This window comes from Chrysemys picta, unplaced genomic scaffold, assembly GCF_011386835.1.
Source record: "Chrysemys picta bellii isolate R12L10 unplaced genomic scaffold, ASM1138683v2 scaf72, whole genome shotgun sequence".
Lineage (NCBI taxonomy): Eukaryota > Metazoa > Chordata > Testudines > Emydidae > Chrysemys > Chrysemys picta.
Window position 1 is genome coordinate 172,146 of NW_027052779.1, and position 16,685 is coordinate 188,830.

The window sequence follows — 16,685 nt, forward strand, 5'->3', positions numbered from 1 at the left end:
CCCTGTCTTCCCTCCTAACTATTCCTTAGAATCATGAACTCTATCATTTCACCATCACTTTTACCCAAACTGCCTTCCACCTTCAGATTCTTATCTACTTCCTCCCTGTTTCTCAGAATCAGAATCAAATCCAGAACAGCCTCTCCCCTAGTAGCTTTCTCCACCTTCTGTAATAAAAAGTTCCCTCCCCGTGCACTCCAGTAACTTGTTGGCTAATCTGTGCCCTGCTGTGTTATTTTCCCAACAGATGTCTGGGTAATTAAAGTCCCCATCACCACCAACTCCTGTGTTTTGGATGATTTTGTTAGTTGTTTTTTAAAAAAGGCTCATCCACCCCTTCTTCCTGGTTAGGTGGTCTATGACATCACCCTTGTTTTTTACCCCTTTTATCCTTACCCAGAGACTTTCAACCGGTCTGCCTCTCACTTCTGTCTCAATCTCAGGGCAAGAGTATACATCTTTGATATGCGAAGTGACAACTCCTCCCATTTTTCTCTCTCTATCCTTCCTGAACAAGCTGTACCCTTCTATACCAATATTCCAGTCATGTGAATTATCTCACAAAGTTTCTGTGATGGCAGTTGTGATGTTGTGCAGTCTATATGGTTTTATAAAAACATAATAAGAAGTGAATATAATGTAACTGGAATAGTTTTATAAAAATATGATAAGTGAATATAATGTAACTGGAATATGCTTCATGCAAAAGTTCTCTTGTAAGGTATCATTACAAAACTTATAATCTACTGAGTGTGATCATCCTAGTTGTATGTATGTATCAGTCTTGTATCTAAAACTAGAAATATAAATATAACTCTGAGGGCCTATTGTAATTATGTAAAGTGTGGGCCATTAATGATGGTTTGGAATCTTGATGACTCCCATTAACAAGGACCATTGTCCGCAGATGGCTGTGTTTACCTGTTAGTCTTCCTATATATGTGTGCGCTGGCAAGTGGGCAATGAAGTCCTGCAGTGACATGTGATCATGTCACCTGAACTGGAATCCATCTTTAACCTGGTGCTTTTCCAGTGGGGGGGGGCTGGAAACCCAGAGGGACAAAGACTGTGATGGGTTGGATCACAGAAACCCCTTTGGGAGCTGCCACCCGATGTGCAAGACTACCCCTGCTCCTGTTTTCCCTGCCAGCTCAGGACTCCAGCACCCTGTCTTGCTGAGCCAGACACTCCCGTCTGCTCCAACACAGACCCAGGGTCTGAATCACTTGCCCCAAAGCTGCAGGTTTACCTGAAAACAGCGCACAGACATGTGCTTGTCTTTAGCACTCAGATGCCCAACTCCCAATGGGGTCTAAACCCAAATAAATCCGTTTTACCCTGCATAAAGCTTATGCAGGGCAAACTCATAAATTGTTCGCCCTCTATAACACTGATAGAGAGATATGCACAGTTGTTTGCTCCCCCAGGTATTAATACATACTCTGAGTGAATTACTAAATAAAAAGTGATTTTATTAAAAACAGACAGTAGGATTTAAGTAGTTCCAAGTAATAACAGAGAGAACAAAGTAAGTCACCAAACAAAATAAAATAAAATGTGCAAATCTATGCCTAATCAAACTAAATACAGATAATCTCACCCTCACAGATGCTTCAGTAAGCTTTTTCTCAGACTGGACACCTTCCAGGCCTGGGCACAATTCTTTCCCCTGGTACAGCTCTTGTTGCAGCTCAGGTGATAGCTAGGGGATTCTTCATGATGGCTCCTCTCTCCCTTTGTTCTCTTCCACCCCTTTATATATCTTTTGCATAAGGCGGGAACCCTTTGTCCTCTGGGTTTCCACCGCCCCCCACTGGAAAAGCACCAGGTTAAAGATGGATTCCAGTTCAGGTGACATGATCACATGTCACTGCAAGACTTCATTGCCCACTTGCCAGCACACACATATACAGGAAGACTAACAGGTAAACACAGCCATCTGCGGACAATGGTCCTTGTTAATGGGAGTCATCAAGATTCCAAACCATCATTAATGGCCCACACTTTACATAATTACAATAGGCCCTCAGAGTTATATTTCATATTTCTAGTTTTAGATACAAGAGTGGTACATTTATACAAATGGGATGATCACACTCAGTAGATTATAAGCTTTGTGACGATACCTTACAAGAGACCTTTTGCATGAAGCATATTCCAGTTACATTATATTCACTTCTTATTATGTTTTTATAAAACCATATAGCCTGCACAACGTCACAGCAGTTATGTCATATTTGTGAATATTTACTAGTATTTCTAGTTCTTCCTTTTTATTCCCCATACTTCATATATTAATATACAGACATCTAAGACGTTCGTTAGACTTCCCCTCTATATTCCCTCTTGTCTCTCCTTTGTCTATGCTCAATTTCCCACCCTCCCGCCCCAGATTCTGACCCTTCACTCATGTCTCTGTGTTTTTGACTTACTTGTGGGCTTTTGACTCCTGCCCCCATCAAATCTAGTTTAAATTTCGCCTCACAAGGTTAGCCAGTCTGTATCCCAAGATACTCTTCCCCTTCCATGACAAGGGGGACCCCATCTCTGCTCAGCAGTCTTCCTTGGAACAGGATCCCATGGTGAAGGAAGCCAAACACCTCCTGGCGACACCATCTGTGCAGCCAGGCATTCACCTCCACAGTGGGTCTGTCTCTGCCTGGGCCCCTACCCTTGACTGGAAGGATCAAAGAGAACATCACCTATTCCCCCAACTCCTTCACCTGCAGTTCTAGAGCCCTAGAGTAAAGGAACAATGGTCAGGAGGCTAGAGGCTCACACTCCCACCCCCCCACATCTATCAGTTAGTAGATCTCTGGCCCCCAGACCCAAACACACATGCTGAGTACCTTTCCCAGCCTGATGGAGATCTCTGGGTAAACTTGAAAGCTTGTCTCTCTAAGGCTGGGTCTACACTCGGAAATTGTCAGTATAACTTAAGGTGACCATATTGTGAAAAACTAATCTGGGGAAACACGGGGGTGGGAGCATATCAAAGTAGCTTATATTTTAACAGTTGCACATATACCCTACAACTACAAAACAAATATGCATATAATCACCACAGCTGTGACTTCACACTAAAGAAGCGCATTCAGACTTTTTTTTTCTCCTAAATGATCTTTCTCAATAATGGAATAACAAAGATTCTTCAAAGCATTTTTTTTTTATTTTGGTCTATTTAAATTTTCACAGTTGTGCAAAATTATGGGTTTTAAACATTTTTAATGTAATCTGTTTAAATTTTCACAGCTGTGGGAAATTATGCATGAGTCAGACAGTGAGGGATCAGACAATATTTATTTAATGATGATAGATGTTGAGATTCAAAAAGTTAAAGTGTTATAACCATTAAAACACAAATTGTCAACATCATATGTCTAAATATACAAAGTGAATAGCCTTTAATCAATGAGTTCTCAAGCACATTTTTCTTAGTTTGCCTATTTGTAAATTTTGATTATTAATCAGTTTGTGTGTATGGTGAAATTGACATTTACTGACAAAAATCTAATTATCCAAGCCCACTTACACATACGATGTTAGTGAAGGAACTAGGTTGTTCTTGAGCTAAGTCACTAATGATTTTTCTGTTCTGATTATTATGGAGGCTCCTCGTGGCTTAGAGTTGGTGTCTCTGCTGGAACATGGAGACTGCTTGGGCTTATCAGAATGGGTCTTAGCTCTGCAGAGCTGTTGGCTGATGAGGGACCCCTGGGTGAGGAGAATCTCCCTTCCCCAGAGCCAGGTTCCCTTCTCAATCTTTCCTATCCATCCACATAACTCAGGCTCTCATCCAGGCTTTCTTCATCTCACATCTCAATTACTGCAACATCCTTTTCTCTGGCCTTGACAAGCGTAACATTGCCCCACTCAGATCCATTCGGAATGCTGCTGCAAAGATCATTTTCCTAATTTGTCACTTTGACCATCTGACCTTTCTCTTTAAGTCCCTCCAGTGACTCCCCCTTCTGTCACTATCAAACATAAACTGCTTGTCTTCACTTTCAAGGCCCTTCACAGCCTGTCCACAATCTATCATCAAGCTGCTGACTCCTGCCTCCAGTCAGCCTGTGATGCCAGCCTCTGTCAGCCACTTGTTACATTTTCAAACCAGCCTCTTGGTGCTTTCTCCTATGCTGCCCGTCCTGCTTGGAAAGCACTCCCTGTAAACACATGCACAGGTACAGTAACTCCTCGCTTAACACTGTAGTTATGTTCTTGAAAAATGCACTTTAAGCGAAACGATGTTAAGCGAATCCAATTTCCCCATAAGAATTAATGTAAATAGGGGGGGTTAGGTTCCAGGGAAATTTTTTTCACCAGACAGAAAACTAGATATTTTATAGATGTACACAATGTATACGTTTTAAACAAACAATTTAATACTGTTCACAGCTATGATGATTGTGAAGCTTGGTTGAGGTGGTGAAGTTAGAGGGTGAAAGAGGGAGGGATATTTCCCAGGGAATATCTTGCTGCTAAATGATGAACTAGCACTTGGCTGAGCCCTCAAGGGTTAACACATTGTTGTTAATGTAGCCTCTCACACAAGGCAGCACGAACACGAGGGAGGGGAGACAGCACAGCAGACAGAGACAGACACGCAGCTTGTTTGTGGGAGAGAGAGAGAGATGCACACTGCCCCGTTCAGGAAGCTGACCCACTCTTAAATGCATTGTCTTTTTAAGTGGATCAGGAAGTTGAGACAGCAGCTGCTGCCCCAGGCTCTCTCTGTCTCTCTCCGTCTGTGTCCCCTCCCTGCTCTATATGGAGAAAGGGTAAGTGGGGTGCAGGAGCAGGAAGGATGGGGCACCCTGACATTAGTCCCCCCGCTTCCACCCTGCACAGCAAGCAGGAGTCTCTGGGAGCAGCTCCAAGGCAGAGGGCAGGAGCAGCACATGGCAGTGGGGGGAGGGACAGCTGAACCGCCGATTGCTAGCCTGCTGGGTGGCTGCAGCACAGGGAACTTAGGGGAGCGGGGAGCTGATGGGGGGCTGCCAGTCCACCCTGGTTCCAAGCCCCCACCAGCAAGCTGCAACAGGCTGCTCTTCCTGCAAGCAGTGAACAAAGCAGGCGGCTGCCAAACAACGTTAGAAGGGAGCATTGCACAACTTTAAACGAGCATGTTCCCTAATTGATCAGCAATGAAACAATGTTAACTGGGACGACTTTAAGTGAGGAGTTACGGTACCTCATTAGCCTCCTTCAAAACTCTCCTCAGGCCTACAAACAAACTTGACAATGGTTAGGCAGCTGGTGTGCAGAAACCACTGCTGATAATACTGAATGACATTGTTCCCTTGTTTCCTTGTGCTCCCTCATCTTTCTATCTGCCTGTCTCTTGTCTTGTACTCAGACTGTAAAATCTCTGGAGCAGGGACCATCTTTTCGTTCTGTGTTTGTGCAGGATCTGACACCATGGGGTCCTGGTCCATGACTGGGGTTTCTAGGTGCTACAGTAACACAAATAACAATGCTAACAATCAGTGTGAGATTTCACACAGGGTTAGTTTTTATACTTTGAGTTGTTAGTGTACTTTTTGTTTGGTTTCTCATTATGAATTTTAAACGGAAAGTCTTTGAGTTTGAGCTCTGGCTGAACTATTTCCTTGGCAGCCCAGCTTTGTTTATCAATATTTCTTTAAAACACATTATCTAGCTCAGTGGGTCTCAGCCTGCAGTGCCCTGTGGCGGGGGAGGAGCGCTGTCCAGTCAGCCAGCAGCATGCTGCTTCCTCTCTCCTGTCTCCCCATGCAGCAGGAACACACTGCCAGGAGTCTGGTCAGCATTGCTGACCAGACACTAAAAATCAGGTTATTATGGGCAGGGGGAGACACTGGATCATCCACCTGTGCCGGTTGTGGGTGTAGTTGGGGGGGGCATTGGCCCCCCACAGCACCCCCACCCCTGATTTCTCCGAGCACTGAGCAGGGCTTGCTGTGTTCAGCCTGGTGGGGAGGGAGGCAATTCGCTGTCCTGCTCCCTGGCTGATGCTGGCAGCTCCAGGACACTGCCTCCTGCATCCTAGTGCCTGTGGTCCTTGTCTTCTATGTGTGCTGGGTCCTATTTCTGTACAACTGGTGAGTGCTCATGGGGGGGCAGAGCAAGAGGGTGTGGGGAAGAGGCAGTGGGGAAGGAAGAGGGATGGGATAGGGCACGGGGAAGAGAAGGGGATGGGGGACTGGGGCAGGGGACAGTGTGGAGAAGAAAGGGGAATGGGTGGGGAGAGCAAGGGGGACAGGATGGGGGAGGGAGAATGCCACCCCCAGGGGGGCGCACTGCCTCCTCGCTTCTGGGCATCTGTTCCAGAGGCGTCCAGAGAAATGGTGGGGGCATGTGCCCCCCGCCACTAGCCATAGCTACGTGTCACCTCTGGAGGGGGTGGGGGGAAATGAGCATGCTCGAGGCTTCAACATGCCCTGGGCTGCCTGAAGCAGACAGCAACCGCCTGCCCATCCCCTGCTGGCCATTTCCAGACCCTTTATTTCAATAAATAGATTGGGCTACTTAGGGGCTTGTTTTTAAGTGACTTTGGGCCAGTGGTTCTCAACCTGCACCCAATCAGCACAGAGCTGAGTCCCATGTGACATCCTCAGGGCCATACAGTTAGCATTGGATGTGGCCCACAATGGTAAATAGTTTGAGAAGCACTGATCTAGCTACACTAAACTGGGTAGAGAAGTGGTTCCTGACTAGATCTGGTGCAAGACATAGTGCACTTTTTAAATAAAATGTTTGATTGGGGGTTACTGAAAGTATACATGCTGTGCATACAAACCTGATTAATGGGGTGGAGTTCACACAAGCTGACTGGCAGATGGATGGGGGCCAGGCACATAGAAGTTTGATTGACCTTGCTCCACTTTCTGAACTCTGCTCCCCAAGGAAGCCAGTCTTCCATTTCCCCTTTGAACAACCCTTCTGCTCACACCCCTTTACCAGACTACCCCCTCCCAACTCTACCGTCCCCTAGTGCTGGCACCTGGGACTGTCTGGTGCAGTGTTTGGTTATCTGGCAAAGGGCTGTGTGCAGAAGGGGGCAGAGTTAAGGTTGCAGTGCCTGGTCTGTGATGTGCAGGTATTGTGGCAATGAGGAAGTGTGTGCTTGGGACCAGAGGTGACACACTATTTTGTGTTTTTTTCATTACTCTGTGTGTGTGAATTTGAGTCAGGAGTTTTGTTTGTGTGAAGCAGTGCTAATGGCTTCACAGTGAAGTTTTTGTGTATTAACAGACACGGTCAGATCAATAGCTGAAGGGATCTTGTGACTCCAAATGTAATTTAACCAATCACATTCCTTCCCTTCCTCTTTGGATGATTTCCAAGTTTCAATTCTGTTGGTTGAAATGAGCCAGTGGAGTGAGGGGGACTGCATACTTGTGTCAAGAGTTCTCATTGGTAGAAAACCTGGCCTCACCTGGCACTGATGCTTTAAAGGTTATAGGCCACATTCTGGCTTCTGTGCTTCTACAGAGGGAAGTCCCCTTTGATGGGCTAGATCAGGTTCATCAGAGCCAAATTCCTGCTGGGCAAGTTTAGCCCAAAGCACAGGAGGGGAAAGGGTGACAAGGGAATCACTTGTGGAGATACGGATGCTTCACCATGCCCCACACATCCTCACTTCCCCCCTGCTCCTCCCACATGCCTGTGCCCTGCTCTTTCACATATGCTCCTTTCCTTCCCACTGAGACATCCATGCCTCCTCACATTCTTGGTCACTCTCTGTCGCAGTTACAGGCCTGACTGCGCCTTGATCCCATGTCTGGTCTCTGAGTGTGCACCCTGGGGTGTTTGGCTTCTTGCCTTACCTGTCTCAGGGTGGAGTCTCGTGATCCTTTCATTCTCAGACAGAGACCTGTGTACAACACCCCATCTACACCAATTGCTGATTACACTTGTGACAGGCTATACCCTTATGTTCATCCTTTTTACAGGACTATGATAAATGCTGTACAAAGTATGCCTTGTGACATGTCATTTGATGACCATTATTGTCCTGATAAAATGTGTATCAAAATTGTATGTAGTTATAAGAGTCTACTCTATCACATTGCTGTAACATACTCCAAGCTTAGAAAAGCAGGTACAAACCAGTTTTTTCAAAGGCAGACCAACACCCAAGCCATATATCAACAAAGTCAAGTGGGCTATCACCTAGCTAAGCAGCCATTATTTGGCAGGAAGAAGGATGTGAGCAAGAGTGTTACATATTGGCAAAGACACAGTGGAGAGGTTTCCATGTAAACAGGTTGCCTGGTGCCTGAATCCCAGCTGGAGGTAATCCTCAAAGAGGGGGAAATGATATAAGAATGAGAAACAGAGGCCTCCAAATCACCTCTTTTCCCCATCTCTACTCACAGCAGCTACAACACTTGTGTCACCGTGCCTCAGTGGGTCACAGCTGAGGATACCAGATTCAGGACAAACTGCTGAGAAATGGGGCAGACCCACCCCAAACTGGTGGTTATTCTTCCATAAAATATATCAAGACAATAACAAAAGTAAACTTCTGTCTCACCACACTGGCAAACAAGAAGTCAGAAATGCAGCCTCCTTAGGGATTCCATCCCTGATTTCACCTCCCAAACACTAGACTTTATGATGAGTGGGGACTGAAAACCCATTACATCCAACAAAGGGTTCCTCTAATCCCAAGAGATCAGCCACAGAGCTAGTTTAATATATATATAACCAAGAACTTACCCAGTAATCACACTGTTGCCAATCCTTTAGCATTTAATATATAAACATTTATTTACAAGAGAAAAGAAAGAGGAGAGAATTAAAAAGGTTAAGGAAATCAAATGCATACAAAAATTGCAGAATTCTTGTATCAGTGCTGGAGTGAAGCAGTGATGAAATAAACTGTCGGCTTATAATGTCTCTGATAACATCCAAAAGATTGCAAGGTCCTCACTCTATTAGTTAGAATTCTCCTTTTAGTGTAAGTCCATAGTCCCGAGATCAGAGCAGGAAAGAGGCAAAATGGAGATGCTTCTGGGGGCTTTTATACTTTTTCCCATGTGGAGGGTAAGTTCTCAGTCTTAGTTTGTGGAAAAGTACAGGCACAATATGGAGTCCAGGGTCACATGAGCAAGTCACATGTCCTTGCATGCTTCAGTGAGTCATAGCAGGAGCCATTACCCATATTCTGCTAAAATGTCCTCAGGAATAAGCCTCTTCTATGGTCTATTGTGTGAGCTAAGTGTCCTTCAATGGGCCATCAACTTGAATACTCCATTCACAATGTGCTGGCCAGACTGGATATAAACGAACTACCTTGTGGGTGTTTGAAATAACATAACTTCAGATACAAAAATGATATACACATACAAACAGGATCATCATAGTCAACAGATCATAACTTTTCCATTGACACTTTACATAACATACTTTGCACAAGATTTGTTGTAATTGTATAACAGCGGTAGGAACAATGATATACATGGTCATATTTTACTCATATAACATCACAACTTGAAAGACAAAAAGAAACAATTGAACTGGGGAAGAGGTTCTGGCTGGGAGGCTTTCCAGCCAGTACAGACTGCTGTAAGCTTTTGGTAAGAAAAAACTTTTTGCTTTTAAGTTCATTTAGCTTGTTAAGTTAGGTATTAGCTTGCGTTTTTATCTTTTTATTTTCTTTGTAGCCAATTCTTACTTTTATGCCTTACTACTTCTAATCACTTAATCTAGCTTTCTGTAGTTAATACACTTATTTTATTGTTCTATCTAAACCAATGTGTGTTTGGATTGAAATGTTTGGAAACCTTCACTTGGGATAATGAGTCTGTGCATATTGTTTTCCTTTGATGAGATGATGGACTTCCTATGAGCTTGTATTGTCCAGGAGGGTACTGAGCAATACAAGATGCATATTTCTGAAGGACAAGGCTCGGACTGGGAATTGGCTGGTGTTATTCTGTAGGGTAATTAAGGAGTGGCTTGCAAGAAGCATTCCTATAATTCAGCTGGGAGTGACTTTACATGTTAGGGGCTGTGTGTGAGCAGGACCAGAAGTGGTGGCTTACACAGCAAAGGAGTGTAAAAGGCACTCCAGGCTATCAAGCTGAGGGGACACAGCAGGTCACCAGTCCAGATTGTTCCCTGGGGAATATCACAACCCTGCAGGGCCAATTGGGTTTTGGCACCTGTGTTTCTTCCCTTCGTGAGTCCCTCAGCAGTGACAGTGACCAACAGCCTCCTTAAAATAAAATACTTTATTTAATAGTTGGAAAAAAGCATCAAAGAAAATTATTTCAATGCAACAAACAGACTGCATGTTTACTGAGTCTCATCTAATCTCACACTAATATTGTTCCAATATTTACATAAGAACATAAGAATGGCCATACTGGGTCAGACCAAAGGTCCATCCAGCCCAGTATCCTGTCTACTGACAATGACCAATGCCAGGTGCCCCAGAGGGAGTCAGCCTAAGATCAAGTGATCTCTCTCCTGCCATCCATCTCCACCCTCTGACAAACAGAGGCTAGGGACACCATTCCTTACCCATCCTGGCTAATAGTCATTAATGGACTTAACCTCCATGAATTTATCCAGTTCTCTTTTAAACCCTGTTATAGTCCTAGCCTTCACAACCTCCTCAGGCAAGGAGTTCCACAAGTTGACTGTGCACTGTGTGAAGAAAAACTTCCTTTTATTTGTTTGAAACCTGCTGCCCATTAATTTCATTTGGTGGCCCCTAGTTCTTATATTATGGGAACAAGTAAATAACTTTTCCTTATTCACTTTCTTCACATCACTCATGAATTTATATACCTCTATCATATCCCCCCTTAGTCTCCTCTTTTCCAAGCTGAAAATTCCTAGCCTCTTGAAAAAGGTGTGGAAGCAGAGGTTAGATGGGATGACCCACGTAATTATAGGCCTCAAATTGGGGAAGTGGTAAATAATGAAGGGGACAAGTCTCTGATGCAGACCAATCTGGATCACATTGTCAACTGGATGTTAACAAACAATATATGTTTAAATACAGGTAAATGTATACATCTAGGAACAAAGAATATAGGCCATACTTAAATGATGGGAGACTCTCTCCTGGGAAGCAGTGACTCTGAACAGGACTTGGGGGTCATGGTGGGTAATCAGCTGAACATGAGCTCCCAGTGTGATGCTGTGGCCAAAACAGATGATGTGATCCTTGGGATACCTAAACAGGGGAATCCCGATTAGGAGTACAGAGGTTGTTTTACTTCTGGATTTGGCACTGGTGTGACCACTGCTGCAATCCTGTGTCGGGTTCTGGTGCCACCAACTCAAGAAAGATGTTGATAAATTGGACAGGGGTCAGAGAAGAGCCATGAGGATAATTAAAGGTTAGAAAACCGGCCTTACAGTGATAGACTCATGGAGCTCAGTCTATTTAGCTTAACAAAGAGAAGGTTAATAGGTGGCTTGATCACAGTCTGATTTCATAATGAGCTTTTCAATCTAGCAGAGAAAGGTCTAACACAATCCAGTGGCTGGAATTTGAAGCTTGACAAATTGATACCGGAAATGAAGTGTAAATTTTTAACAGTGAGAGTAATGAACCACTGGAACAATTTACCAAGGATCATGGTGGATTCTCCATCACTGACAATTTTTAAATCAAGATTGAAAGTTTGTCTAAAAGATCTGCTCTAGGAATTGTTTTAGGTCAGTTCTCTGGCCTGTATTATGCAGGAGGTCAAACAAGATAATCACAATGGTCCTTTTGGGCCTTGGAATTTATGAATCTACGATAAATAGGAGAATTGGTCTGAAATCAATAAGATGAAATTAAATAAAGACAAGAGCAAAGTACTGCACTTGGGAAGGAAAAATCAAATGCACAAATACAAATAAAAGGAGGGAGGGATAGCTCAGTGGTTTGAGCATGGGCCTGCTAAACCCAGGGTTGTGAGTTCAATCCTTGAGGGGGCCATTTAGGGATCTGTGGCAAAATCAGTACTTGGTCCTGCTAGTGAAGGCAGGGGGCTGGACTCAATGACCTTTCAGGGTCCCTTCCAGTTCTATGAGATAGGTATATCTCCATATATTACAATATGTGGAATAACTACCTAGGCAGCTGAAAAGTGTCTGGGGGCTATAGAGGATCACAAATTGAATACGAGCCAGCGGCATGCATATAAGGGGGTAGAGTTAGGAAGCAGCTTGGGGGCATAGTTCATAGACTCATAGACTTTAAGGTCAGAAGGGACCATTATGATCATCTGGTCTGACCCCCTGCATGCTGCAGGCCGCAAGACCCTTCCCTGGACTCTGCCGTTGAAGTCCCCAATCCTGTGTTTTAGTGACTTCAATCGGCTGAGACCCTCCTGCTAGTGATCCCTGCCCCATGCTGCGGAGGAAGGCGAAAAACCTCCAGAGGCTCAGCCAATCTACCCTGGAGGAAAATTCCTTCCCGACCCCAAATATGGCGATCAGTAAGACCCCGAGCATATAGGCAAGAGTCTCTAGCCTGACCCTTGTTGGCCATTATGCTATTCATGTACCATTGCTTGGTTTTCCTTGGCTACTATGTTTTACCATTAAACCATTCCCTCCATAAACTTATCCAACTTAATCTTAAAACCAGACAGGTCCGTCGCCCCCACCGTTTCTCTCGGAAGGCCGTTCCAATATTTCACCCCTCTGACGGTCAGAAACCTTGGTCTAATTTCAAGCCTGAACTTCCCCCCGGCCAGTTTATATCCATTCGTTCTCGTGTCCACATTAGTACTAAGCTGGAATAATTCCTCTCCCTCCCTTGTATTAACCCCTCTAATATATTTGAAGATAGCAATCATATCCCCCCTCAGCCTTCGCTTTGTCAGACTAAACAACCCAAGCTCCTCTAATCTCTTTTCATACGACAGGTTTTCCATTCCTCTGATCATCTTAGTCGCCCTTCTCTGCACCCGTTCCAGTTTGAGTTCATCTTTTTTAAACATGGGAGACCAGAACTGCACACAGTACTCCAAATGAGGTCTCACCAGTGCCTTATACAACGGAAGCAGGACCTCCCTATCCCTACTAGATATACCTCGCCTAATACATCCCAAGACCGCATTGGCTTTTTTCACCGCCACGTCACATTGTCGACTCATAGTCATCCTGCGGTCCACAAGGACCCCTAGGTCCTTCTCCTCTTCTGTTACTTCTAACCAATGCGTCCCCATCTTGTAACTAAAATTGTTATTATTCATCCCCAAGTGCATCACCTTACACTTTTCACTATTAAATTTCATCCTATTTCTGATACTCCAATTCACAAGCTCATTCAAGTCTCCCTGCAGAATATCCCTATCCTCCTCCGAGTTTGCAACTCCTCCCACCTTCGTATCATCCGCAAACTTTATCAGCCCACTCTTGCAATTGGTCCCGAGGTCAGTTATAAATAGATTAAATAAAATGGGTCCCAAAACCGAACCTTGAGGCACTCCACTAGTAACCTCCCTCCAACCCGACAATTCACCCTTTAATACGACCCGCTGCATTCTCCCCATTAACCAATTCCTTATCCACCTCTGGATTTTCATATCGATCCCCATGTTTTTCATTTTAACCAATAATTCCTCATGGGGTTAGAGACCAGTAGTGGGGACTAGTTCATCACAGTCATGCTAAGCAGTGGGTGGAGTATGATCAAAGGAAAAAAACACCCCAGAGAAAAGCACCAGCAGCCTGTGAGTTAAGAAGAAAATCCTTCAGGTCACAAATGGGTTAAAAAAACAACCAAGCTTCATAAATGTGAGCCCAAAATGGCATATTTTCCCCTATCTTGGCCACTTGAGTCTTGGTGAGGGAGGAGGCAGCCTTTATGTTGGCCCCTTTCTCCCAGTCTTCCCCCCAATCCCCGCTTTCTCCCAACCACTACTTATTCCTGGGACCATTTCCTTGCAGGGCTGGCTCCAGGCACCAGCCTTCCAAGCAGGTGCTTGGGGCGGCAATCTGCAAGGGGCGGCAGTCCGTGTGTTTTTGCCCCCAAGCAGCGCGCCGAATTGCAGCCGCGGACGGCAGGGGCAGTTCGGGCGTCGTTAGGGCAGCACGCGCGTTTCTGCAGCGGCAGCAATTCAGCGGCAGCTTCTATGTTCACCTGTCAGGGGCGGCAATTCGGCGGCAGCTTCTGTCTTCCGGCTGAAGCTGCCGCTGAATTGCCGCCGCCGCCAAAATGTGTGTGCCACCCTAACGGCATACGGACTGCCCCCACGATCCGGGGCGGCAATTCGGCACGCTGCTTGGGGCGGCAAAAACAGTAGAGCCGGACCTGCTTCCTTGCTATCCCTATCCCGCCTCAGGTCCTTGTGTATCGTTATTGGGCCTTTCAAAATCCCCAAAATCCAGGGCCTTGCCAGGTGGTGGGGTGGGCTGACCACTAGGCACTACTGCCCTTAAGGGCAGGCTACCCTGTCACACTATCTTACTCTTGTTCTTAAATGTCATTCCTGCTTTGAAAATGTTCATTTGGGAAGATAGAAACTGAAAGATCTGGGTTTGTGAGCAAACAGCAGAATTTGCATAGATCTGCCTTTGTGTGCTGTTAAGCCAGCAGCAGCTAGGACAGGTGAATGGATGCTCTACTGGGAGACAAGCTGCTGGAGACAAAACCGTCCTATTCCAGACTGTTTGAATTCACTAGTTTGTTTTTTCTCTCTCCTCTGCATTGCTGTGTACTCTGTTTCCCCCTTGGTGCAGGCCGGAGCAGGGAGGTGATGGAGTACAACCTTCCGCGTCAGTGCATCCGTGATTACTTCCCCACACGCAAGTGCTTCGTGTTTATCAGGCCGGCCAGCGAAAGGGACATGAAGCAGCTGGAGTCGCTCTCTGACAGCGCCCTACAGTCCGAGTTCCTGGAGCAAAGCAACAGATTCTGCCAGTACGTTCTCCGGGAGTCGAAGGTGAAGATGCTGAAAGGAGGGCACCACATCAATGGGCGAAGTACGTCATGGGCATGAGAATAACAAATCAATGTAATTGTCTGTGCAGCCATGTTGTCCCCACTGCGCAAGAATAAGAATAGGAAGAACATGTCATCAGCCTCCACAGATTCGCTTGCGAATAAAATGTAACTTCTAGTGTCCTAAGGAAACGGGGAATTTTATATCTCATGTACCCTGGCCCTATCTGCACCGCATTCCTGCTGCCCTGAAGGTGGAGAATTTCACCTCATCATTCCTGCCTCCAGCCTGACTACCTGGGCAGATCTTGCAGAAGGAGACTCCCAGACTTGTCAGAAAACAGAAAGCTTGGTCAGTGGAGCCTATTAGTGAGCAGCGCTCAGTCCTGTGTTACTGGTGGACTTACTTTCCTTAGTTTTTCTGAACAGATAGAAACCCTTATCTGCCCCCAAAGTGTTACAGATTTTGAGATATCAGCATATAAAATAATCCAGTCCCTGAATTTCTATAGGGCTGTCACTCTGTAGGGCACTTTCCCCTTCCCCATAAGCCATACTGCATCAGCCAGGGACTTAAAAATTCTCCAATGTGTCCTGGTCTCTTCCCTATGCCGTCGCAGTCCTCCCGTCTCCTCCCCAGTGCTCCAATGGGTTTTGTTCCCTTCCCAACCCTCATCTCACCTACCCCAAGCCTCTCACCCCTTCGGATGTGCCCTGGTACCTTCAGCACACCTCCCAGTTACCTTATCCTTTATGTCACATCCAATGGGCCTTCTCCATGTCCCTCTGAGCTCTGCCTCCCTAACCATCCTAGCACTCAGGCACTGGGGGATCTTAGGGCTGCACTCTTTGCCAACCCCATCCCCGCTACCCCTTCCTTCCTGCCTGTCCTGCTCTTTGGCCATCTCTGCTGGGAAGCCTGGCCAAACCACTGCTTTTTCTGGTGTCAGGTGCCAGGCTCAGGGCAGAGCAGGGGGATGAATCTGACACTGGGGAGTGAGCTGTATGTGCTCAGAAATAGCCTTGCCACAACGAGGGTCCAAAGTCACCTTCTCTTCTCCTACCCTCTCTTCTCTCACAAGGCCCAATACACCATCACCCTGAGCCTTGTGCACTCATCTACACCAGTGCAAGTGAGTGTGAAATGGCAGCAATTTTCCATTCCCAGTTTGCACTGGTGTAAATAGCTGTACGAGGGACCAGACAACGGTGCACAAAGGCCATAATGTCCAAGTAGGAATTCCTCTGACTCACACAAGACAGGACTGTTGAGGGAAGGCAAGGATGTGCTATTTTTAGGATCCCCGTTACTTAGATTTCCCATTAATTACATACTTGTTTGTAATTAGCTTGAAAATTGTTCCGGACTGCTCTATGGCTGTTCAGGTTGTCCCCTGAGGCCAGAGTGCTTTGCTGAAACAAAATGAAATTACATATCTCTGGCTTTCCAGTGTACAATTTTACTATGTCATCAGCATCTCTTTAAGAGCTTAGTGTAGGCTAGACTTGTTCAAATGAGCTTTCTGCTGATATTTCCAGGGTTAATTAAGTGATAGGTAAATTTCTTAGGACTAGTCGCCATAGGTAAGAAATTAAGGATGATGCTGGAAATACAGCATGGAAATTTATGCATGTCCCTACAGGTATATGTAGATAGGACATTAGTTAGCTAGAAAGATACATGCTGTGTCTCCCTAAATGGACCCCATCACCAGAGTGTCTGAGGACTTATCTCCATGGGGAAATTTACTGGAAGAACTATACACAGGTACAACTATAACACTCTAGTTATAGCAAT

The 16,685-nt window shown here is 45.5% G+C and overlaps 1 protein-coding gene across 2 annotated transcripts in view; it reads left to right on the forward strand.

Moving 5' to 3' along the window:
* Nucleotides 1–14,985, forward strand: part of LOC135977905 (guanylate-binding protein 1-like) — a 130,556-nt gene extending 115,571 nt beyond the window's left edge. For both annotated transcript variants that reach the window (XM_065579056.1, XM_065579057.1), the window contains one exon: nt 14,686–14,985. In XM_065579056.1, coding sequence (XP_065435128.1) covers nt 14,686–14,945 — 260 coding nt within the window. In that variant the 3' untranslated portion in view covers nt 14,946–14,985. The remainder of the gene's footprint in view (nt 1–14,685) is intronic.
* The last annotated feature ends 1,700 nt before the right edge of the window (nt 14,986–16,685 follow it).